Source organism: Centropristis striata, chromosome 7 (assembly GCF_030273125.1).
Source record: "Centropristis striata isolate RG_2023a ecotype Rhode Island chromosome 7, C.striata_1.0, whole genome shotgun sequence".
Lineage (NCBI taxonomy): Eukaryota > Metazoa > Chordata > Actinopteri > Perciformes > Serranidae > Centropristis > Centropristis striata.
In genome coordinates this window covers 16398706-16425801 of record NC_081523.1, presented here as the reverse complement: position 1 = coordinate 16425801, position 27096 = coordinate 16398706, and the positions used below count along the sequence as shown (strand labels likewise).

The following is a 27096-nucleotide window of genomic DNA, read 5'->3' as shown; positions in this document are numbered from 1 at the left end:
AATTAATAATTCCCAGTGTGAGCTCTGTCACTAGCCTCGTGATAACTACCACCCACAGTAACCTACTACAGGTACTGTAGGTGGCGCGAGGTTAGTGTGTGACATCGGATCAGTGACAACCATACACTAAATCAATAATAACATGGCACGTCTCCGGTGGCACACCTAGAGCGCATACCATAGAGGCTCAGTCTTCTTGAGCGGGTGGCCCGGGTTTGAATCCAGCTCCAAATACTTTCTTTCTGACTTCCCCTTTCGCTCTGATTATCTCTCTATCAATAAATCTATAAAATGCACAAAAATATCTTTAAAATACATAAAAACATAATTGTGACGTCACAGTGACACATTGTCACTGTGACGTCACCCAAAGGGTTCTGACTACCTGATTAATCCAGGTGTGTCTGATTATTATAGGTCAGGCACACCTATATTAATCAGTTTGTCCAATAATGGCACACAAGAAACAAAAAAGCTGGCTGAAGTTCAGAAAGTAGTGCAGTTGTACATAAAGCCAACTGTAGTTTATAAGTGATTTTAGCTTTCTTGTTGTACACCTGTGTTAAAATGTAAGGCGTACTGGAGCTTGGTTGGGGTGGTGGGACTGCTCGCAGCAGACACCAGAAAATTTCCCTTCATTTCAAATCCAAAACTTGACAGGCATGGCCATAAGTTGCTAAAATAAAATGTTCTTCTCACATCAGTGCTCATAATTACGGCTGAACGATATGACCTGAAGCCGGCAGCATCACTGGGCCAGGTGTGGTGGGCGAGGTGCCCCCTTTTTATCCCCCCTGCCCTCAGAGTCAATGAACGCCAGTGATGTTAAAGTAAGCTTACATTTGCTTTGAATTCAACTTGATAAATGTTATGTAACACGTCTGAAAACAAACAAAGCACTCGAGAGTGATACATTAATTAACTGTTCTTTTCTTCTCTTGACTAAAGCTCCCTCAGACATTCATGCCTCCCTCTGCACAGCGCTCACAAATCCGCTATGGCAACAGGGGAAAAAAGACAAGAAAAAAAGGAAAAGATTTGACAACATGGCGCACTTTCCTTGAGAAAAGTTTCTCCTGGACGCCACACAGCTCAGTCTTTGTGGATTTTCCTCGCAGTTTGTCGACACTCGCGCTACAACGTGGACTTTTTGGCAAACTTTTCAACACCTCTTGATGCACAAACAGTCGATAAAAAGCCGAGAAGGAGTGTGATGAGATGAGAGAGATTACCCGTCGCACAAACCAAAGCAGTCAGACAGGATGGAGAAGCAAGCGACTCTGAAAGAAAAGGTAAATAGATTAAAAACAACCACTTTCTTCGCTGTCATGCGAGCTGCCATTATTGTAGTTGTTGGCATTTTATTGCCCCCTGAATAACATTTTTTTTTTTACCTCGCGTCCCGGACAGGAAATACCGAATGACCATTCCTGAGAAAACCTCGTAAAAAGCCCTCTATCGATTTTCCAGTCATGCAAGCTGTACTGAACTGCACAGTAGATATGTGGGCTCTCCTGGCGCGGACAATAGGCAACATTTATGTGATTTGAATGTCAATATAAAGAGCATACAGATTACAAAATATGCAGTAAACCCAAAGCACACATATTTTAATATTGCATGAACAGAAAAGCTGCCAAGATCTTGCAGTGGCAGTATGTGTGTGTGTGTATTGCATTGACTAAATCTGCACAACTAACCAACAAAAACTGTAAATAAGTGCATTCCTGACTATATTTGCCTTTGGAGAGTTGAGTTAATCTCTGTCTCCTTGTGATTAAGTTGGTATGGTGTCCTCTGTGCTGGTGTAGGCTCTCATTATCGCTCTCTCTCCACCCTTCCTGCCCACATACAGTAGGCAGGCAGCCCCCTAACTTAACTGTGTTGTTGCAGAGGAGCCAGCACTCACAGTGGACCTTTCACTGTAAAATCACTCTGATTAGTTCCCATCTCTCCGCTCCTGCTAATCAGCTGAGATCAGCTGGCCTGCAGGAGGAGTGTTTGTTTGAGGGAAAAAACCTGCATGCACTTGGGCCCTGGAAGCAATAATCTATAATAGATGCTCCTTCTGATTTCTTTGGGAGCAAGCCTTTGGATGTCAGCAAGCGTGACAGTGCTGTCAGTTGCAGTGTGGACATCACTCCCTCAGTCTGTTTGTGCATTTCTGAGAGGTTTGGATGCCTCTACATGGGACTTAGAGCAACCAACCTAGCAGTAAACACTTATTTTTTCAACCTCTGTGTTGTCAAATCCCACTGGTATACCTTCTAGGTTGCATGATAATTGTTCTTTTCCCACTCAACAGGTGATGAATTGGCCATTAGAGGTAATATAAAAACACAGGATGCGTTAAAGTCCTGCCAAAATAAAGCAGGAAGTTGATTATTTCCATGTTGTCAAAGGATCAAAAAGATTATTCATGCAGAGAAGGACAAAAAAAGATGAAGCGTGCCAGAAAGCAACTGATTGGTGCTGCACTGTAACCTGATGTTGAATCTACTTGATACCCAAAAGCCCTCGTGTTTGCTGCGTCTACTCCCCGGGCCTCTGGAAGTAATTACCAAGCCTGCCCTATCCCAGAATTCAGTCCGAGGAGGTGTGGTGAGAAAGAGGTATAATGGAAGCTGGCCCTAAAAACATGCAACCCGAGATGAATTTCATGATTCAGTAATACTCAGCAAAGCGTCCCCGGTAAATGGACACGGCACTCATCTACTTAATCAATCCGACTGTATCGGTTGGCTGCAGCAACAGTATGACTTGAGTCAATATGATAATTGGTCTTGTGTTTAAATGGTTTGCCTGCCAGTTGGTTCAGGAGGGTAATGAGTTGAATATGAATGGGAACCATAATAGATTAAATCCAACATTGATGCCGACGGCCTTGCTCTAAGGCAGGTATTATCTTGTTGTGTTTGGAGATTATCAACGCAAAGAAGATGTCTTTATTAGGTTGCACTTTACACAATTGTTGTTTTTAACTGCAGTATAGGAGAATAACAGGCTTTATTTTGAACTAACATTATGTAAAAGATAAAACCTCAATAGATCTCCCCTATGTTTAACCTAGATTAATCTGTCCTTCATAGACAAAAATTTGATTATTGAATTAACCACTTGGATTTTAGCATTCAAAGTTATAAGTTACATGTGCTGCACAGATGTGCATGTCTTTCAGAGGTCAACAGACAGCAAAATCAACAATCTCCCTATAGATTTTCAAAAAAATGTATTCAGACAAAATCTTGCAAAACAATTAAACATATCACAGATTATTTTTATTGTCAATTTATCTGCATTGTCTGGTCTTTAAAATATCAGAAAATAGTCAATATTCAGTTCAATATAGTATAAAACAGAGAAAAGCAGGAATTTTCCATATTTTAGAGGCGGAACACAGCTTATTTTCTTTAATTTGAAAATGAAAATTACTTAAACTACAACACAATTACTTAAAATATAATTCAAATAAAATGATAAAAATAGTTGCCTTTTTTTGGTCTAATTGATTAGTCAGCCAATCGTTGCAGCTCTAGATTATTACAGAAACTCACCATAAACCCTAAAACCTAATTTTATCATTAATTTATTTTTAAATCTTTTTTTATTATTCTATTTTTAAAATTTACAAATATTTAAAAAATGGATGAAAAAAAAAAATGATGGACAAGAAAAAATGGACAATCTGTAATTGTTATATGAGCTAAATTAAAGTCCCCACAGACTTTTTTATGAGGCCAAATTATATGGATCATATCCTCCCTGGTTTTTATCTTTTTAACACTTACATGGATTTGTCATAACAGGAAAAGCATACGTGGAACAAATAACACTAACAATGGCTCAGTTATGTGAGTTCAGTGTTCCAGAAAGTCACACAACAGTGAGCCAGCGTGCAAAATACCAGTGTACCGGAGCTGGAAAACTAAATTAAACAGATGAATTGTTCTGCTATGAGATGTTAAAAAGGTGTGAGTAGAATATTATCAATTATTTGTACTGGTATTGTATCAGAGTTTGAAATTCTATTATTGTAATAACCCTAGTTCTAACTAGTGTATACAGTTTGTTATTGATCTACTAAGTGCATACCTGTTGGTTAAGTTAAGTGTTTCTATATTTAACTGATAGTTCTCTCACTCCTCTCTGTCCATTTCTCCAGTTTTCCATCTTCGGTTCTCGGACGGCGGGCAGACCTATCCGGTGTGTCCCTGGAGACGAAGTAGCCAGGTATGGTCTCAGCAAAGCCGAGTTCATGGAGAAAGTGCAGCAGAGCAACGAGGCGTGTCAGCGTGGTGACTTTCAGGCGGCCGTTCATTTATACACTAATGCTTTGCAAGCTGACCCACAGAACTGCATCCTGTACAGTAACCGCTCAGCAGCACTCCTCAAACTGGGACAACACCAGGCGGCTCTGGATGATGCAGAAAAAGCCTGCGGGCTCAATCCCAAGTGGCCCAAGGTAAGCTTGCCTCAACTGTTTTTAGCTGTACATACACTAAAACTGTGGAGCAACATGACAGATAACTCCTGTTTTTGGTCACCCTGCATATTAAACAACGATAATTGACTTTTTTCAAGTGCACCAACAGAGAATCCTTATAAATCTCATTCATCAAATATTATTTGTGGGCTGTGATGTCCATATCATGGCCAATTTGAACATTAATTACCAGGATAAGCTGCATAGATGGAAATGGGGACGTATATTTGAAATGGGGAAGTATATTTGATTAGAAAATTTTATTTTTTGCAAAAGTGTCACTGACAAATGTACCATTTTGTTAATATAGCATGTAATAATAGTACAGTAGTCAATACAGCATTGTCGTAGTTATATTATTGTTGTTTTACTCACTCACTTACTCACAAATATTACATTATCTATCCTCAATTTGAGGTGTTTCAAATTCTGCTCACACTTTAACTACTCAGTTGCATTCATGTGGCTGCTGATCAATACAAAGTTTTCTGGGGTCTTGTCTTTGATCTTGTCCGGGCCATGTGGACTAACCTGCGATAGATTTCACATTACTCAGCCGCACAGATCACTCGGAGACCAATTCCTCTCAGTGATAGAAATGCATTGATTTCATGATTTAGTATGGAGAGATACTTTTGTCTTTCCAGAGCGAGATTGATGATAATGTGGTAGAGTGGTATTGATGATAATTTGTCGCTACCAATGATGCATCAGCGGCCACCTCTTCTTTGATCTGAGGTCGTGCATCTTCAGATGCTCAGGTAGGTTTCCTCTTGCAGCGAGACTGTTGCCTTTTATCACACGGATAATGTTGTGTGCTTGCAGAATGTAGTCACAAATGTAGCCCTTCTATTGTTTTCTACATTTCTTCATATTTTTTGCAGCTATAAATATACAGTTGCTGTCCAGCTGTTGTTTTCCAGTGCATAGCTTTTGCTGTGTCATTTGATATTACTAATTTCTCCCGTCATGTTGTCACTTCTCTCTCTGTAGCATCTGAGCATTACCATAGAGTACATCTCGTTCATTCTGGAGAGATTTCATAACCCTCTGAGGCCAAACTATAATTGAAAATCACTGCCAAAATCATTCTCCTTTCTCCTCTTTATATGCTGTCCAAGTACAATGAACCTCTTTGTGGTCTGACTGGGGGATGGTTGGCTTAATCTAGGCAGTGTAGCTCTGCTTATTCTTGGATTTACTGCCTGACAGCTTTGACTCTCATGCTGAAGTTTGTGTTAGCAGACTCGGTGTCGATGTATAGCCTGACCCTTGTGTTTTACTTTGTAACATGAGACAAAGGGATTAATATATTTGTGGTATTGGCAATTATACAGAGGGCTTCATGTTCATGTTTTACGTTCAGTCTCCTGAATCACCACTAGGGGTCAGTGTTGTCAAACACGAAGGCTGAGAAAAGCATTTTGTCTGTGCAGGACAAAAAGCCATAGAGGCAATTTAATTTCCAAGAGGCTTTTTTTTTATTTTTTTTTTTACATTCAGTGGATTCAAGGAAATGCTCATCATGACTGGCTTTCATATGAACATAGAAATGTGCTTTAACATGTAGCAACACAGCCAACATGGAAACGATTTTCTACTTAATTATTGTACAGATGGAGATGGAGGCCAAGGTCGCAGCAAATCCATCTTACATTTTTTTATGATGTGTCAGATAGAAAAGAAAATCACATTTAGCTCATTCCATCCTGAGATCTTCTTACAAGATTTTTTAAGAATCATGTTCTATCATTGTGTTGTAGTGGATATGAATGAACAGTATTACTATAACTCCATTATTCCTCAAAGAATTGATTAGTAATGGTGGTCTTGACACTTATGGCCTCGGAGGAAAGAGAGGTTTGGTTGTTGTGCAGTCCATCTGCTACGCCTGGATGTTTGATGAAGCAACAGGGATTAAATCACAGGAGTGTGCTGGCATTCAGATCCTGTGTGAGTACATAATATCATCAATCATACCTCCCTATGACCGCACTTCTGGATTGGCCCGTCAAACAGTGACAGGCGTGGTTTTGCTGCCCCAAGCACCAGCGAGCAGCCCACCCTCCTGAAGCCCACAGCCAGCCTGTGAAGGAACCCCCTGTCTAATCTGTCAGCTTTGCCTGCTGTAAGTGCCAGAAAACACATTCTGAAAGAAGAAAGAAAATGTGTGGTTTAATGACCCAAGACAGCTTTAGGCCCTTTGTACCTCACCCTCTTACTGAATATAAAAAGCTTAAATGAGAACAAAATAGGGTGTCATTTCATAGACAAGGGGCGCACGCTTGTGTGTGTCTGTTCGAATTTAGTCTCGAAGAGGCAGTCTGGGAGGGAAACTGGCTGCGTACGTGTCTGTAATCAAGCTTCTTTTCCTGTGCATGATTAATTTTTAACTACAAAAGGAATGGTCCTGCAGCAAACTCTTAAACTTTAGCTAACACTTTTTAGCAGACATTGGTGCGAGATGGAGAACATTTTTATGTCTTTGCCCCGGCAACAGTCATCTGTCCATCTGTCCCATTATCATGAATGTGATGTATGGTTGAAGCCTGCAGGGAATTTCTGTAGCTTTAGCAAATATTGACTTGGATTCAAGGATTTTCAACTGATTTTGGTGGTCAAAGGTCAAAGGTCACTGCATTGTCATCTCATGTCTGACCCATTCTTGTGAACATGATATTGCAGAAACGCCTCAAGGAAATTTCTTCAAATTTGGCACAAATGTCCATTTGGACTCAAGGATGAACTGATTCGATTGTTGAGGTCAAAGGTCAAAGTTACTGTGACCTCACAAGAACATTTTTGGCCATAACTTAAGAATACATACATAGGTAGACATCAGTAAATCAGTAGACTGAAGATCTCCGTTAGATGTTGAGAATCTCCTTCATAGCCCAGCTCTGATTGATCCAGACTCCATTCAGAAAACAAACATTTTAAAGTTGTTTGCTTGTTGTTTTGCAGACAAACCTGACAAATTATGAATTTGGACTTTCTACATATCAACATCACCATGTAGTTATATCGGCATCTTTTTGATCCATTGCAATCAAACCACGGTTACATCAGTTTATTTGGGGAACAGTCTGCGGTAATGGCGGCAGTCTGCATAGTCCTGAACGTCTTGAACTCCATTCAGAAAACAATCATTTCAGTTATTTGCTTATCAGCTTGCAGACACATCTGTGAAAGCATGAATTCAAATGTTTTAGACATCGTCATCATCTTGTAGTTATTTCGGCAAATTTTGATCTGTTTATTGCAATTAAGTCACAGAAAAATCAGTGCTGTACCAGAAGTCATCTGGATTCAGTTCCTGGAGAAGGTGATGAAATTCTCTGATGTCTTATAAGATAAAATTTTGAACTAATGGCATTTTATATCCAAAAGGTCAAAGATCAATGTATCACATCGTATTATTCTGCAAAAACACTCTTCTGACCATTATTCAATGCCATAACCAGGAAAATGTAACAGAAGGGGTGATATTTGGTAAATGAATTAAAAATGAATTGATAATAATAACTAATCTTAAATTGCAACCATGACACTATGGCGATTGTATAGATATTTGTGCTGCTGGGTTTAAGATGTGTGTAACTCATCCAGTTTTTAGACGTGTAGCTTCTTTGCAGCAACATCCATACCTGAAGCATTGTTTGCAGTCATGCCTACATATATGAGTCTTGACAGACAAACTGCAACTTGGCTTGTTGGCAGAAGTTGTTGGAGACAATCAACCACGTGTTAGTATTTCTTGTTGCTTCTATTCCCAGTGAGTATGTTGTGATTCTTTGTCGCACCGCAAGTGTTTTTCAGGCGTATGCTAGCGGCTGAGAGGACAATACCTTCTCTGGATTCTATTCTGCTCCTCCATCTGGTCCCTCCCTCACAACACGGCTGCTCCAGTGACACGTTAAACAAACAACCCTTTCTGCGATCACTCCCATTCTCCTACGTTAGCGCTGACAGGAGACTTCCCAGGGAACCGAAAGACAACTGGCACCGCAGTGTCAGGGGAAACATCTCTATCATTTGCATATCTTCTGATTATAGGTTATGATGGTGCCTATCAAGGGTATTCTGTCTCCTCAAGTGTTTATTGCCAAAGTTGCCGCGACACCCTCTCGTAATGACGGTTGAAACCCATCAAGTATTTCCCAGATGTGGCAGCAACACATTTCTTTCCAGTGCATGTGCATACATATTTCTTTTTTTACTAACATAAAAATGTCCATTTACATCCCAGTGGAGCGGCCTTGGGTGTAACTGAGACAATGAGTGTTTGCATTGGAAAAGGTCATGGTATGTGGAGTGCTGAAAGGGGACTTTAATTACAGCAGCAGCATATCCAGTAATTGTGTGAGGAGTGGATGCTGACACCTCGATTAGGCATAAAGCTTCTTTTTCCTGCAGTGCTGGGTGATGACACTGGCTTTTGCTGTTACTGTACACGGAAAAGGAAGAAAAAGAATAGTGTGATTTGAAGACCTCATCCTTTGCCACTCTCAGCAGCGTACTGCTTTTCATGTGGATGAAAACCACTGGGGTGTAATGCTCCCCTGTTGGCATGACAGTCCGTTAAACCAGCTCTCATCTGATCTCAGTGTGTGTAAAGAATAAAGAACCTGGCTTTTGATCTCATGTGGAGAGTGGTTATAGCTCTTGTACCTTTCTTCTTGCTTTCATTCGCACCATCTTAAATATTTATTTTATAACATCTTGGTCACCCGTGCTATTATTTTCACACATGCTGAATAATGGACTGAAAACCTCACAGTGGAGCTACAGGAAGTGGGCTAAAATATGTGTTTTTGTATTTGTAGAGCAGGAAACTTGTATTAGGTGGCCTGTTTTTCAATGCACTATGATAGCCCTGATGGATGTGATCATTTGTGTGTATTTAGTGTAGAGTTGGCTTTTCTATCACATTGTTTTCTGAGTAATATCTTGCAAGTTAAAACTATCAACCATCCTGCTGAGTGTCTATTAGCCAAGCTAGCAGTGTAGCTGTATGTGTGTCTGTCCACACTGAAATATCTTGAGAACATTACAATATTTTGTCAGGAAATTGTATACATACATTTATAGTTCCCAGACAATGGGCCTCATACAGGAAGTGACAAATTTCCTCTTATTTTTGTCCATATTCACAATATGTTTGTATTTTGATATGACCAGTTGATTTCTCAGATTCATTAATTTTAAAAAGAATAATTTAGAAAAAGTTCATTCTTTAATTGTTTGGCTGACATAAGGACACATTCACAAATAAAAACATGGCTATCATTTCATCAAATATAGATAGAATAGATTATTAGATTTAAACACATGCTCATAAAGTTGGAATCAAATATTTCTTACCTCTTTCCATGAAATGATTGTGACAATGTGTCACTGTCTATTCTTGACAGATAAAGTGTATATCTTCTCGAAACTTTGTTAATCCATCTCTTCCAAGCTTATCACAATGAAAATGAAACCACAATTACCAGAGGATTTTGTCTGAAAACTAAATTATTCCAACTTTATGGGCAACAGTGCATATTAAATTCTTATACGTTTTAAATGTTGTTTTTTTCTGAGAAATGTCCCTACTGCTGAAGTTCTTCTTCTTCAAGCCATTATTTTGGCGGTATCTCTCAGATTCTTGGGTATGTGCCAGAGTATTTTCACACGGCACACGTCACCTTCCCTTATATAGTGTTTATGTGGTTTTACATATGCTAATAGACAATTATGATTAAGTGGGATTCATCATTCAGCACACCTGGGTAAGAGCAGATTGGCTGGTTAAGAACATTTGGTGCATCTGGAGTTAATTTCTCTTATTTTTCTCTTTAACAGAAAATGAAGAGAAGATATTACAGTCATGGAAAAATGATTAGACCACCCTTGTTTTCATTAATTTCTTGTTCATTTTAATGCCTGGTACAACTAAAGGTACATTTGGCAAATATAATGATAACAACAAAAATAGCTCATAAGAGTTTAATTTAAGAGCTGATATCTAGCCATTTTACATGGTTTTCTTGATAATGATTTTGGTTAATATCAAGAAAACCATGGAAAATGGCTAGATATCAGCTCTTAAATTAAACATGTTTGAACTACTTTTGTTGTTATCATTATATTTGTCCAAACAAATGTACCTTTAGTTGTACAAGGCATTAAAATGAACAAGAAATTGAAGAAAACAAGGGTGGTCTAATATTTTTTCCATGACTGTAGATAGTAGATAAGTATATTTTACTTCAGCCTACTCCCTTTTTTTTCGGACCAAAATGATATAAGGAAATGCGTAGTGAATATTAAGTTAACTGGTTCTTATATCTATCTTATTACTTAGACGTGGCAGATGCATGTATATGTATAGTGTACAGTGTGTGTATATATATATATATATATATATATATATATATATATATATATATATACTGTGTGTGTAAATGTTGATATGTTTATGTAATTCTGTATAATGGTGTCTATGTCAGTATGTGTACGTATATGTATATGAATCTAGCCTACGCTGTTGTAGTTCATGTTGTTGTTTTTTAATAATGAAATTAAATGAAATAAACAATGCACAGTGGTGGCACACATCCAAATACCTGCACCAAGAATAAAAAGTTAAATAAAAACATAATCAAACACACTGTAGCTTCCTAAAGTGCACGTTATTTACACATCCACAAGGGATTTTTCGAGCTGATGCTCTTCTACAGACTTGACATTCACATGATAATCCCAGTGAAACATAGATAATCACAAATAACAACAGATATATAGGTAAGAACCTCACAGTGGAAAAGAATAACATCAAGCCAATAGCTATCATCCCTTTTTCTCTCCTTCCTGTGCTGAACAATTTTAGATTTAATTTAGTCTGAAAATGAAAACTGCTGACTGTTCAGAGCCCATATAAGTTTATTCAACAGTACATCACTTTCACTACAGCTGAAGTTCTTCTTTTCGCAGCCTTTTCTTTTGGAGGCATCTCTCCAATTCTCACAGTATGTGCCACCTGCCCTTATATAGCAACTACTTAAAACTTTTGAATGGAAAAATACAAAATCAATTACAGGATAGGGAAAATAAATGCTGCATTCTTAACTCTATATGTATATGCCACGATATGTATCATTGAATATTTATAATATCTCCTTGATGCATATTTATGATAATTGGGTTTGATTTGAAAGAACTGAACGCAGCTGACATCAACCTGCATACCTGCCCGTAGCTCGGAATAAACAGTTATAAAATATGAATGCCTCGAGTAAGTCATGAGAATACCAATAGACGGCAGAGACTCATAATGTTTAGCAGAGAAAGTTGCTCAGCACGTAGCATTCTCAATTCAGATGTGTTGCTTCTCAGCTTTTCATGCTCGCAAATGATTGGGTTATAGAGAGAAATGGGGCACAGGAGCTCATCTATAACTGCACTCCCTTCACAAGATCCTGCACCGCCGACGAGTCATATTTCAGGATTGTAATTGTCAGAAGTAATTACTGATGACTTCCTGAAGTTTCTCAGGAGCTCAAACTATTTAAAATAGAATAGTGCGCCATACATGTAAAAAAAAAATAGAATAAATTTAGCCGGCAGGTAGGCAGGTATTTGATTACGTATGGTTATTACTTATTTTATTCATTTATTTTATTGTATTTATGTTTAAAACATAAATACAGATGAGGTAAAAGATTTAAAAAAATCTTACCCTTTTACCTCATCTGTTATTTTATTATTATTATTGTTGTACTGTTTTTTACCCCTCTCATTGATTTTTATTTAATTGATTTTGTCTTTTTTATCTAGTTTTTAATTTAGCTTTTATCTATTATCTTTATTATTATTATTATTATTATTATTATTATAGCTTTTAAATCTATTTTATATAATTGTATTGCCCTTTTTAAATCCTTGCTTTGTCTTTGTTTCTAATTATATATTATATATATATATATATATTTGATCGGCTTTATTTCACTCTGTTTGCCTGTTACTACACTTAATATAGATTTAAGCGCTGTTTTATTACTCTTTCCATTATTTTTACGTATGGTTGTTACTTATTTTACTCAATTATTTAATTTTATTGTATTTATGTTTAATCTCACCCTTTTAACCTATTTGTTATTTTCTGATTATTATTTTTATTATTGTACAGATTTTTTTTTACCCCTCTTATTGATTTTATTTTGTCTTTTTATCTAGTTTTTAGTTTAGCTTTTATCTATTATCTTAATTATTATTATAGCTTTTAAATCTATTTTATTTGATCTTATTGCCATTTTTAAATTCTTGTTTTGTCCTTGTATCTAATTATATAATTTAATAGGGTTTTTTTCACTCTGTTTTCCTATTACTACACTTAATAATGATTTTAGCGCTGTTTTATTACTCTTTCCATTATTTTTATTGTCTCGCCTGTATAGGTCTCTAATTATTTATTTTTTAATAGCTTTTTTATATTATGGTTTTCACAGCCTATACTTCTCCTTATTATCTGCTTGTCAAATAATAGTAAAAAATAATAGAAAAAAAACAAGATTAATGGGTAGATTTGTAACAGAATAATTTCAAATCTGTCAGTAGAAATCTGTTGTAGATCCTCCTCTATTAAAGTATTAATATAGTGGTTGTGCACAATGATACAGTATGTTCAGTGGATTTAAGCAACTTTTATTTGATTGAATTGTGTGAAAAGCATCACAGTGCACCAGATGGAATAAAATACAATGATCCACAAAGACAAAAGTGCTTCTTTGCCAAATAGTTTTATGTATAATATGAGTGTTTGGTGATCCCGGGTTTTTATGACCTTCCAAACACCACAGTGGTGTTTCTGCGTACGAGGTTTTCTGCATATACACTTTATTATGACAGTATTCATTCCCTGCTGTCTCCCTCCATGAAGATGTGTGCTTTGGGTTAAAATAAGGTCTTCCCACCAGTTTCCCCTCTCCCACTGTGCCGCTGCTGTTTTCCACCGTCGCTCCAGAGCTCACCATGGAGAGAGTAGAGTCATGAACCACTAATAAGAGGGTTCCGTTTTGCTTCTACCCAGCCGAGGCTTGAACTAATGAACAAATCAAATGAATGGCATGTAATTATAGGCCAGAGAGAGCGGGACGGACGGAGGGTTGGCGCTAGCGGGCACAAACCCTAAATTATTTGTCTGGAAAATCTGTGAAATGAGCGGGAGCAGTTAAACTCTGTCTTTTTCCTTTAGAAGGCCATTGTGGCTAAGCAGCGCTGCACATATGCACGGGCCATGATGGGGGGAAAGTGACCACACACACACACACACACACACACACACACACACACACACACACACACTCATATAATTCTGTTGTTTTGATTTCAGCAGCACTTTCTTGGCAGCTATGTCGCAGATGAGATGAAACTAATCCTGAGCTGCAGTTGTCTGCCTGGATTTGCTGTTCTCTCTTAAAGATGCTTCTTTCTTGAAAGTACCCCATTTGTTAAGAGCTTTTCCCCCCTTCTGATAGTATTCAGGAATATGCAGCGTAAATGTGTTTTGAGCTCTTGCATTGTTGTGAATCTGATGGATGCAATTTACACCCATAATCATATCCCCTTCTTTCAGTCTAATAACTCACTCAAAATTGAACACATCCAACACGTACTGTTGGAATCAGCTCACATTACCGCCTCCTACAACGTGTTGCTTCTGTGTGTGTTCATGGCGCAACACGTATATTATGCCAGTGATGTGGCTGATGGAATTTACACTGAATTGCGCTGCTATTTTCAGTGTACTAACTCAATACACTGTTGATGTGTTCAGTATTTCTTCCCTTTTTTCTCTTCCAATTTGGAACGGCTGATTCCAAATCCTGCTTACTCGGATCTCTGTGATGGTGGCCAAGTGGTTTTCCTCTCTGCCACCCAGGCGCCCTACCAAATTGTAGTGTTTAGTAAAATTTAATCTGCTTTCAAGAAACACCAGACGCACACACATACAGTAAGAAAAAAGGAAGAAAATGGCCTGTCTTCTCTTTTTTACACTAACCATAAGCCCTGTACAGTATATATCTTCTGTGCTCTGCTAGATCCCACACAAGTTCACAAAGAAAATAAAAAAGGTTTTCAGTGTTGGATGATGTAATGTGGTTTGATGTGTGTGTGATGACCTCCCGCTCACCCCACAGCTGTCTGTCTGTAGACACTCCTGGGGGCACGGATGACTCAGAGCTGATGTCACCCTGAGTATAGTCTGTCAGGCATATCAACACCCAATCAAACACCTACTGACCAGCTCCCACAGATACAGCATTTCAGACTGTCTTCTCCCTCAAAAATGTTGAATTTAAAATTCAGTGTGCGTGTATAAACGACTACTTTAGTTCTAGCTAATTTGATCAGTATGGAACTTTTAGTGTGTGTTAGTTTTGCATAAATACAATCCTTTCTTTTTTTGTTATTCCATTTGGCAGATAAGCTATTCAGAAAATTAAATGCCGCGGCCTCTTTGTCCCAAAAGAAATAAATTGTGTCAAAGCTTAGGTAAGCACCTCAAACAAGAAACTTTCAATCATGTTAGAGAATGTCTGCGCACTCAAAATGCCTTTTTCCCTCCGGATACATCAATTGATTACCAGCTTAATAGCTTTTTGCCAGCTATTACATGGCAAGAAATGTCAAAAGGCCCGGAGAAAGCAAGCTCATTGCCATGCTCGTGGCATAACAGCCTGTCGCTGATAGTGGATCAGCTTTACAAGCCTGAGGAAATGAGGAAAACAATTGCACCCTGCTCCTAGCACATAACCTCTTAGGTTATACAGATGCTCTTTTTTTTTTTTTATTCTTCCGGGGGTTCATTTCGTTGTCAGTCTCATATAGTGCTGGCCCCCTCTCACCTGGGAGTTTGGCAAGAAGCGGGTCCCGAGACCTGGATGTCTCCAGATTTAGCACAACCTGGCTCTGCTGCAGGGAGGAAGCAGTCCCAGTGGGGAAATGGGGTAGAGCAGAGAGCAACCTGCAGGAAGCCCATTAGTATACACTGCATAAGCTTGGCAAGATGAATAGCGGAGCTGAGAGTTTTTGTTCCCACTCTGATCTGCATCCTCATCCCGTTGTCTTCACCTCTGAACTTTAGCTGACTAACACACTCATTTTTCCGCTTGTGTCAGTGCCAGCAGCTGTGTCACACACACACACACACACACACACACACACACAGACGCACACAGACGCACACAGAGTGACGTTACAGCGCAGATCAAAATAAAGAAAAGTCATTCTGCTGATGCATAATATCTCACATGTATTGTTATATCTTTCACCTCTTTAAGGAGGTGCAAGGTCTGGTCTGTGCTCACGCCTTGGTGGAAAGTGTTCCTCTCTTAGTTTGTGGTCTGTTTCATACGGCACCTATTCATGATGTAACCTCCTTCCCAGAATGAGTCATATGCCCTGGTTCCTCCCAGGGAAATAAATTGGAAGGGATAAAGGTGCCACTAATTTTGTTTCCAGGTGGCAGACTAGCATTTCTGGAAAGACGTGTAGCGGTAGTTTTATAAAAATCAACATCAAATCAGTTTTAATTAGAAGGAAAAAAATAAAAAAGTGGGTCTAGATGTGAGTTTTGATGTGTGGTAAACTCTTTTCTGAGTGATTGTCTCTTGTTTTTTTCTGTCATTCAGTCAGCTTTCCTTTCTGAATATGACTTAAACAAAAGAGATATTCTTCTTTTGTTCTTGATAAGCAGATCATGAGAGTGCAAATCTATCTTGCCAGGTTCCAAGTTATGTGTTTCAGTTACACAGCATTTTGGCCAATCAGCGTCCTGTAAGGAGTTACTGGGAGAGTTTACAGGGATGACTTTTCAAAACAACAATTGGGGCTCCTGAAGAAGTTGAAGTCAAAGTCAAAGTGGTCGCCAAGTATTGATATTTAGCGTTCTGGCGGCCCGTCAGTAGTTTTGCCGTTTTTAAGCCGTAGTGTACTCACTTTTAGGAATATACTGGAGATACTGGTATCGTATGAAACTGTAAGATCTAAGGAATCTATAGGCAATGGCATCACGTCAGGATATCGTGTTGGGTCTTCTGTTGGGTTTTCTAAATACCGCTGCAAAGTTAAGCTTTTTTTATGTTGCATTCCCAAAAATTCAGAGCAGTGGAGCTTAAAGTTGAGGAAAGTTTGAGAAAATGCTGCAGTTTTTGTCGTCCATACATGTTTGATATCAGTTCAGTATTCAGTTAGACTGAATACTTTGTTGGTCAGTCTGTGGGTTTGACTTTCATTGTGGAGAAATAAAAAGACTGAAGTGAGATGAATAGACTGAGAATTTTCTCTTATTTGACAAAACAATTCTTGATTTAATTTAATTTTGTGGACACAAAATGCGGTTAAACAGTTAAATCGCAATGTACTGCACTACTCACCATATCGCAAAATGCTTAAAATCGCAATAATATTGTATTGTGAATCAAGTATCGGGATAAAATCGTATTGTGGAGCCTCTGTTGATTCTCACCTCTAATATACAGGTGCATGTAAATAAATTAGAGTATCATAGAAACGTTTATTTATGTCAGTATTCAATTCAAAAATTGGAAATAACACATTATAGATCCATTACACATAGAATGAAACATTTCATGTCTTAATTTATTTATTTTCTGCTAATTATAATGATTATGGCTTACATTTAATAAAGACCTAAAATGCAGTGTCTCAAAAAATGTAATATTACAAAAGACCAATATTAAAAAGTATGTTAAATTTGGAAATACTGCCCTCTGAAGAGCATGTCCATGTTTGAACTCAATTCTTGGTTGGGGCTATTTGGAAATGGACTATTCCATAATATTCAAATTTATTGAGATGCACCTGTATTTTAGAGCTGGAGAGTATTTCTTTATTTAGAGAAGAGGAAAGAACAGCACTGAAGGCATGGATGGAATGGTTCATCCAATCACCTGCCAGGTAGTTCTTTAAAAGTCTCTGTCCTTTTTCAAACACTTTCCAATGACGGTTCCTCGGCTGGTTCTGTGTAACAAACCATCTGGCAGCGTCAGGTTATTAAATATCTTGCCTTTGTACTGTATTCAACTGAATATAGGTCACAAAGGATTTGCAAATCATTGCATTCTGTTTTAATTAAATTTCTCAACTTTCCCAACTTTTTTGGAACCAGGGTTGTATAACACGAGACAAATGAGAGGATCATTGTGAAACACAGCAACATAATAATCGTTTTATCCTGATTATGTGGTCATAATCGTTGGAAGCCAAAATAATTATAGATTCTTTTTTTTAAATTAACTGCCCAGCCCTACTAAATTATCATAGTTTTACCAAAATATAACTTAATACACTTAATACACTTTTTTTTTTTTTTTTTTTTACCTTTGGGAAGCCTTGAAGCTCTGCCAGAAGTAGCGTATTTATTTTTGTGTGCATGCCGGTAAAGTATGATATATAATGTGTCGAGCCAAATTGCTCTACACCACCATTAATGGTCAAAAATTGGACATGATAAGTGAAATACCAGTGAGAAAGATATCTCTCCTCATTATTGCAAATAGAAACATTGCCACATTACTCTGCAAATCACAGTGTACACCAGTGTAAAATGTCAGCGCGCATTAATAGATCACATTTGTTCAATAATATGTCACTTAAAATCTGTTGCTGTTTAATTTGGAAGCAATTGATGCACAAGCAAAAAAAAAACAAAGTCCTATTTGTCACCCTTGCTCATGTGGAACCAGAACATGAAATGTAATCAGGCTTTAGTGTAAGTATGACCTAATTTTGTCCGTTAAGTGAGTGCTGCATGGTCACAATTTTTCTGTAATTACTGACTTAACTGGCATGTCGTAAATGATTAATGATAGATGATTTCTAATAAATAATGGATGTTTGCAAGGCAGTCTGGAACAAAGAATGCAATATGCACAATATTATGTTAACTTGCTTCTATGATAATCACAGATTTTTTTCCTCTCATCCTAAGCAGGATCGTTTAATATTCAAATCCAGCCCAGTTAGAGATGGATCTTCTTTTTCTGTCTAAATGTCTTGGTGTGTAATGGCCTCCAGCCTAATTCATTCTTCTAAAGTGCTCCTTCAGGATCTCAGGGCTCGTTTTTAGGCAGCTAAATTACTCACTTGTGTCAGGTTATTACAATTAGCTGTTTGAGTGCCTGCACTGTTGTGTCTTACCTAGATACTTGCCTCTAATTCTTTCTCTCCATAATGAGTTTTACAGGGAAATGCACCAGCAACAACAACAGCAGCAGCAGTGGCAGCAGTGGAATGGAAATGCCTGGGGAGATGTATTAGCTAAAAAACCATGGAATGCAGGTGGTGTATTTATGTGTGCGAAGCTGACAAATGACTTCCGTGGTTATGGATATAATCTTGCTATTTGACCAGAGGCTGAGCTGTTCCAGTCAGGCGTTAAAAACCACACGCATGTGCTCTCAAACAGAACTCGAGTGTGCTGCTGTTTTAATGAGCTGGACAATCTAATATACACTCGGTGACCAGAAAAACATAAATCTGCTCAGCAGCAGCACACTAAAGCGCCGATATCAGCTGGCAGGCATTGTGACAGAGAGACCTGTAGCTTCCCTCGTTCAGGCAGTTAGTGTGGAATCTGACAGACTTTGTTGCTTTGCTCTCCTTTCAGTGTATACTTCACTGTTCAATGGGCTTTCTATCAGGGGGATAGTGGTGGTCGGATCATTAACGGCATCCCATTCATCATTCACCTGAACGTTCCTCAGACCATTCCTGGGTGATTGTTACACCTTGACAAGGATACTATTTTGCTGAAAGTATGATTATCTCGGGAACATGATGGCCATGAATGGATACATTTGATCCAGTACAATGATACAGGAAGCTCCGACGTAGAGATGTCGACACATATAATGATAAAGCCAGTGTACAACCATCACACCTACACACTTACTCTACAGCAAGGCAGTAATTATACAGTCATGGAAAAAAATATTAGGGTACAAATAAAGGTACATTTGTTTGGACAAATATAATGATAACAACAAAATAGCTCAGAAGAGTTTAATTTAAGAGCTGATATCTAGCCATTTTCCATGGTTTTTCTGATAATAACCAAATCATATCAATCACCAATACCAAATCATTATTAAGAAAACCATGGAAAATGGCTTGATATAAGCTCTTAAAATCAACTCTTCTGAGCTATTTTTGTTGTTATCATATATTATATTTGTCCAACCAAAAGTACCTTAAGTTGTACCAGGCATTAAAATGAACAAGAAATTGAAGAAAACAAGGGTGGTCTAATATTTTTTTCCATGACTGTATATCGGAAGTGCCAATCAATATATTGGCACTGTATTTTACAAATAGACGTGAGAAATTACTTTTCTATGGCTGGCAACCATGCGCTGCTGTCGAAATATACACTGGTAAATATAATTATAAGGATAAATAAACGTAGAAAATGCAAAATACTATTACTTGTTGTTCTACTATTACAGTGTAGGCCTACTTTCGTTCTGCATGAGGTTTGTCCAAATAGTGTTGCCGTACTTTAGCAGATTTAATGTCAAAAACTGTACTGACTCTATTTCATTACCTGTAAAGGTATTAAAAAGTGGAAAATTGAATGTAATATCAGGGTTGTATCTGGCTTTGCTGTACAGCTGTGTATGATGAACCCATTGACCTATGTGGCTAACACTCTGGCTGTGTCTTAATTCTTTAACTTGCTGTTTTGAGTGCGTTAAGTGCGTTCACACTGACTGTATGGAACAATGTAGTGCACTACGAGTGCCCGGATGTTGCACTCATTAATATCATTTTTATTATTTCGCCTCAGTCTGCCTCTTTTTTAACTATGTATTTAATACATAATAAAGTAAAATAACATTCCATGGTGGGGATGCTTATAATAGTAATAATCTACTTGTTTATACTTTCATAATCCTATTTTACATTAGACTAATTAGACTGATTAATAACTGTAGTTTATGTAAATAAGTATACACATATAAAAACAATAATAAAGAATAAAAAAAAACACCTACAAAAATAAAATGCTAAAATATTAACATTAATAATAACAATAATAGTAATAAGAGAAGAAAAAAGATTTAATACAGTGGAGAACAACAACAATAACAACAACAACAACAACAACAAATGGATGTTGCACTCAAAAAGTTGGGTTTGAAATCGTGAACACTTCTCATCCACAATGATCGCCATCTCATCGACCAACCTATTTCAAACTTGTAAAAAATGACGGCCAAGGAAGCTGCAGAGGTGGGATTGACACAGGAACAGAAAACTATACAAATTTAAGTTATACATGTGCTTTTTTTAGGTAATGTAGTGATAAAGAAGCCATTAATGAGTAAATTCAACAGTCTGAACTGAATAATGAGGTGATGTCTGCGGCTGACTATCACCAGCTGATCTACCCTGCTGAAATTTATGCAGCACACAAGTAAGTACAAAGTGTACTACATGTAGCACCTTAGTCTAGCAGGCAATCTCATGGTGTTTGTAAGCTCGCAGTAAATGCCATCTGCAGTCTACCAGGAAGTAGAGAACATCCTGCCTGGTGATCTGCTTGAAAAGCTCATATAATAGTGCAGTGCATTGTGTGCTGGGAATTGGTCGTTCTACTCCCTCTTACACTGTGATGTTGACTCTCCTTTACTTTCGGTCCAAACCACCTGACGTCCCCCACAGTCTCCTCAAGTGTCTTGTATTCTGCTCCTTTTCATTGTACGTCTTTAAAATCGCTGCCTTTGACAAGTGCAGCAACTCTACGATCTTGGCAGAGCTCAAACCCGCCCTCCTGGAACCCACAATCAAAGCCTGTTCATGATCATGATTTAAGCCCACTTTTGTTAGCCCATTCACATGCAAAGCAAGTGTGGAAGTGGAGTTGCTGCTGTATGCACCTGTTTATGTAGCGATACATATGCAAATGGCTCGTACCACTTTGACTGCGGCGGCAGGGTTCTTATTTTTCTGATCACTTAAGTGTAGAGCTTTCGATTTGTAAGAGATTAAGTCTGCCTCAGAAAGAAACACAAAAGGACTGGATTAGATTAACCAACGCATGTGATGCAGAGTTGTTTTTTAATTGATTAGTCAGTCGATAGCTATTTTCATAATACGTTTGTCATTTTTTTGTTTTATGAATTCTCTGGTTTCAAATTCTCAAATGTGATATTTTTCTGTGTTATTTATGTCATCGATGTAATTTGTTTTGTTTCTATGATAGTCTAGACTGATCTGTCATTGCTCATTTTTTTGCCCTAAAATCTTCACTAGAGGTGTCACAATTTCTATTTCAATCAAAAATTAGCTTTCAATTTAAATTATCAAAATCAAAAAGAGGATCGGCAATTTAAATCAATGATTTAAATTTGAGTTTATGGCCTGATTGTGGTACATTCCCCCCAAAATACTGCGCTAATGTCACACTTGAGTAGCTTGTTCCCAAGGGTCGCTGGTTCAAATCCCAGAACTGCAGGTCAAGGACTGAAGTGCCCTTAAACAAAGCACCTAACTCTCTCACGCAGCTCCCTGGGTGCAGTAATGTGCAGCTCCTTGCATGGTGTGTTCACCTAAATTCAGATGTTAAATTTCCCCATTGTGGGATTAATGAAGGATAAATCTAAAATCACTTAATGCCATGTAGCCTATCTTTTTAAAGAAGAATTTAAAAATGTAAATGACAGTTTGGGGTATAAAAACAATGATCTGTTGTTCTTTATGAATTAAGACTTGATCGTCGAAAAAATGGCATATCCGCTAATGCTGCAAAAAACATTTAAAGCAAAAACTGAATTGAATTATGACCTTATAATAGAAAGCCTCTGATCTTTTCAGAATATTAAATCCTCTCTCTGACCATTAAGCGAAGGCTGGTCAGGATCAGGTGACACAAATAACAATGAAACATATTTTCTCACTCAGTGTTGGTAAAATCCAAATGCTAGATTTACAGGGCGTTCATTTCATATATGAGTATAATCAAGAAAGCAGCACAAACGATGATAAAAACGCTCACTCTTTATCAACCCTAATACAATGGATTGTTCGACTAAGCACTCAGTCACAACAGTTCCTTTGCCATAATGACTATATCCAATCTTAATCGCAAACGATTGTCCAGTCGCCCTGGGCAACCATATTTGGACCTCAGTCTGCCTCTAATGTAGTCCAGTCGCTCCTATTGGCAACCACTTCTTTCTGTTAGAAATCCTCTTCCCCTGTGTAATCTTCCACTTTGGCAAGTTTAAGTGAAAGGGTTAAATCAAAAAGACAAATTAACAGAAAAAGCATAATTGCATAATCCATATCCCTGTTAAACAAGAGATAGCAGCAAAAAATATGAGGCAGACATCACTTCAGCTTGCAGTCATGATGTACAACATCTTTCAGAACATGAATGCAAAAAATAAGTAATTAGATAGATAAATCACAAAATTAGGCTGAAGGGAAAAAACTTTAGCATTCACTGCATTTTTTAATAATAGGAAGCTGTTATCCTCCTCGTTTACTGCTTTAAAAAAACAACAACCTCTAAAGGAGGTAATTATTATTAACCTTAACAATAATTACCTCGCCTAAATATGTGTGTAGAAGTTTGTCTATCACTTGATATTATTGTGGTTAATTGAACAGTTATTTTAAGAGAAATATATTGTATGTGCGCCAGAACAAACAAGACCAGAGAATCTAGTGATATGATTATGATTCTGTTATCATTTCTCCCGTCTAACTTGATACACAGATACCCTTTGTTAGTCATAGCTGAAAGAAATGAAAGGTTAACCATGGTTATCAAGGGAGTCAACTCTGAATTGTCTTCACACGTGTAATTGTTACATTGTTTCCCCTTTGGACTGTAGGAGCAGCTGGCAAGTCGACAGTGCAGTGACAATCAGTCGGGTCACACTGATGCTATTTTACACACAACCACATTATGTCATTACTATGAAAATTGAAACAATTATCCAGAAGAGGGGGAGGAGGACAAGGAACATCAATTATCTCCACCCACATCGAGACAGTAGACATGCTGTAGATGCAGCAGAGCGTCAAATTCTGTTTTTTTTAGCATTAAAACATCCAAAGAAACAGTGCATCGTCTACACTTTTTAATTTTGATCAAATCATTTTATTCTTACAAAGAGTGCCATGAAAATTTACATTGTTTTGCAATTTATATAGATTTCAGTCATTCAGTTACAACTTAATTAGAAAGAAAGCATTAAATTCAGTTTTTTAGTATCAAAATGTCCAAAGTAACTACATTGCCAACACTCTTTAATATTGATCAGACCATTTTATTCTTACAAAGTGTGCAATGAAAATGTTCATTGTTTTGCAATTTATATAGATTTCAGCCATTCAGTTACAATTTAATAAGAAAGAATGCAGGAATAAATGTTTCATATTGAACTTTGAGAGATATTGTCAGATATTGAATTGTTCCTGGAACTCTCACAAGCACTTATGTCGTGTTTCCACTGCATTGTACGGCTCTGCATGACTCAACTCACTTTTGGTACAAGGACGTTTTCTCTATTATGTACAGTGGCAAAACAATATAAAAATCTGATATATTTTTTCTATATTCTTTCTATCTCCAAACTGGCAACATTTGTGTCGTTTGGACTACACTTTACATTCTGATTCTTGCACGTGGGAGTGAAACAGGAGTGAAAAACAGTACGGATAATTTCATATAGATTGTTTTTTATTGAAGTCCAAGAAAACATGCTACACTGTTCCCCATTAAGTCCAAAGTAAGAGTGCATCGTCTACACTCTTTAATACTGATCAAATCATTTTATTCTTACAATGTCATCTGTGCAATACAAGTATACATTGTTTTGTAATTTATATGTATTTCAGTCATTCAGTTACAACGTAATTATAAAGAATGCAGAAATAAATGTGTCAAATTAAACTTTGAGAGAATTGTTGCATCCATAATTGGGGTCTGGTGCGCTCCAGCGTTTCTGTTTATTATTGATTAATGCTACCTAATTAGCGGTTGGCACCTAACTATGTTGGTTAAATGATGTAAGATTGTGAAAGACAAGAAAGCTGTAAAAAGAATGATATTAAAGAAACATGATATGCATGTTCAAAACTTTGTAGCTGCATAAGACCTCCGCGCAGATGTAATTGGAGTAACACTCTGGCTGCTCGGAGGGGTTTAAATGGTGGGATTAATCAGATGCTTTGACCAGCTGTGGTGAGGTTGTGCTCCAGTAAACACTGCTCACAGAGAATAGTTAAAACTGCTGAAATCTTCGCCTGGCAAAGCAACCCACCTATCAGGTTATTGGACAGGAAAGCAGTACATTGCAGTTATTTTTACTCCGAGAGCAGAGGTGAGGCAGCCTAATCAATCACTTTAATTGTGACTGTGCAGCGGAATGAATTTTACCCACTGCCCTTCCTATCAAATGTTTCCACAAAACATTGTTCTGCAACACTGTTCTCCATTTGTCACTTGACACAAATACCTCAGGTGATGTCAAAACAAGGAAACATTTCACACCTGTGATGTTTTTCCATTTGTTTTTGCATTTTCTGCCATGCATGGAGCATTAACACCCGCTTTGGTGCGTTCTATGAACATACAGTGCAGCATTTAACGTGCAGCCACATGAAATTTTCTCACTGTTACGCCAAAAAAAACGTGTGAAATGACCCATATGAAAATGAGGTCAGAGCCTTCGTCGTGCACACAGTCCTTGGGAAACTCATATCAAACAATGAGCTGAAAACAGGATACTCTTTGGGAAGTTTGTCAACAAAGCTCGGAAGTGACCTTTTTTATTTTGTCAGGGTCACAGTTGTAGCTGCAGAAATCAAAATACTTGGAGGAAATTTTTACTTTTCACTTGTTAAGCCCAGACTAATGTAAACACAGACTATAATGGTTCAAGTATCAGCATCTTACAGCACATAGGAAATTATGTTTTAATGTTTATTCCAAGACATTTTTTTAGTTATGTCTATGTGATATTGAATTGTTTCTGCAACTCTCACACACACTTATCTCGTGTTTCCACTGCATGGTTCGACTCTGCAGGGCTCGACTCACTTTTGGTACAAGGACGTTTTCTCTATTATGAACAGTGGCAAAACGATAAACATCTTGTATATTTTTTTACTTTCTATCTCCAAACTGGCAATATTTATGTTGTTTGCACCATCTTTACATTCTGATTCTTTCACGTGGGATTGAAACTGCAGTACAGACTATACAATAAAATACTTTTTACCCTTTAATAGATTAATATAGATTATGTTTTTATCGAAGTACAAAAAAACATGCTACTCTGTTCATGAAGTGAAATTTTCTTTTCAGACACAATCATCTGTTTATTGTGGTTTCATTTTCATTGCGATATGTTTGGAAGAGATTAATAAAGTTTTGAGGAGATATACAATTATCTGTCAAGAATAAATCACATTGTCACGATCATTTAAAAAAATATTATTCCAACTTTAGGGGCGACCGTGTATATCATTATATATATTTCATTATTGAGATATGAAATTACCTTTATCATGATAGAAGATTCATGATCTTGTCCTTCACTGTGTCACTCACTGAATCTTCTCATCAGTAAACAAACAGAAACAGCTGCATGTTGTCAGTTTTGCAGCCTGCCATTTAAATAAAAAAAATCTGGGTAAAGTAAATAAAAGATTGTGGTCGCTGTTGACTGTAGCTTGGCTATAAAACATGTTGGGTTTGTGCAGGATGTCCCTATTTGTCTGCAGTGTTTTATCTATCGGCTGCTTGAGTCTTTGACCAAGTTGGTATAAAAAAAAGCACCAGATACTACATGCACAACTTTTGCTCATGAAAAAACCCCCAAATTGCATGTTGAGTTGAATAGAGCCGTGCCGTACCATGCAGTGGCTTTGCTACATCCTCATTTAACATATAGCATTCTGTAATGGGAGATGTTATGAAGGCTCATCTTGCTGCAAAGCGTTGCACACTGATCCTTTTTAAAGGCTGATGCGCTTTAATTACAAAGTTGTTATTCAGTGATCACATTGGAATGTAAAACTATTTATCTGATATTATACCCCAGCTTTATTAATGTTTGTTTACAGATACACAGGCACTGAGTATCATGATGAAATATAGATGTATCTAGAATCCGAATGTTTCTAGTTACTTCCACAGTTTTCATTGACTCATAAATAGAATAAATTACGCATTTAGCCTAAGCATTGGCATGTTTATTTATGATGCAGTCTCCTTTCGATTTCATCTACGTACTTCATGTAATTGCATATTTGCATCCGCAGTACCACCGCAGCTCTCGTTTCCTCGAGCAACACTTATGGCACAACACATTCATTCATGCCACATGGGATTTTACCATTACAAAGTCTGTGGTTAAACACTATTACATTATTGGGGTCTGTTTGTGGAAACATTCAGTTTTCATTTCAGGAAAAATAGGGCAGCAAATGTATTTGATATGTGCTACAGTATATCATGCTCCATAATGTGACATATCATGCTGCTATTTTAGCACTATTGTAAAAAATTAGACATTAAAGCTAAT

The 27096-nt window shown here is 37.4% G+C and overlaps 1 protein-coding gene across 2 annotated transcripts in view; it reads left to right on the top strand.

Annotated features, from left to right (window-relative positions):
* The first annotated feature begins 964 nt into the window (after positions 1 to 964).
* LOC131974759 (tetratricopeptide repeat protein 28-like) overlaps positions 965 to 27096 on the top strand; it is a 192079-nt gene continuing 165947 nt past the window's right edge. For both annotated transcript variants that reach the window (XM_059337206.1, XM_059337205.1), the window contains exons 1-2: positions 965 to 1292; positions 4163 to 4462. In XM_059337206.1, the coding sequence (XP_059193189.1) occupies positions 1263 to 1292; positions 4163 to 4462 (330 nt within the window). In that variant the 5' untranslated portion in view covers positions 965 to 1262. The remainder of the gene's footprint in view (positions 1293 to 4162; positions 4463 to 27096) is intronic.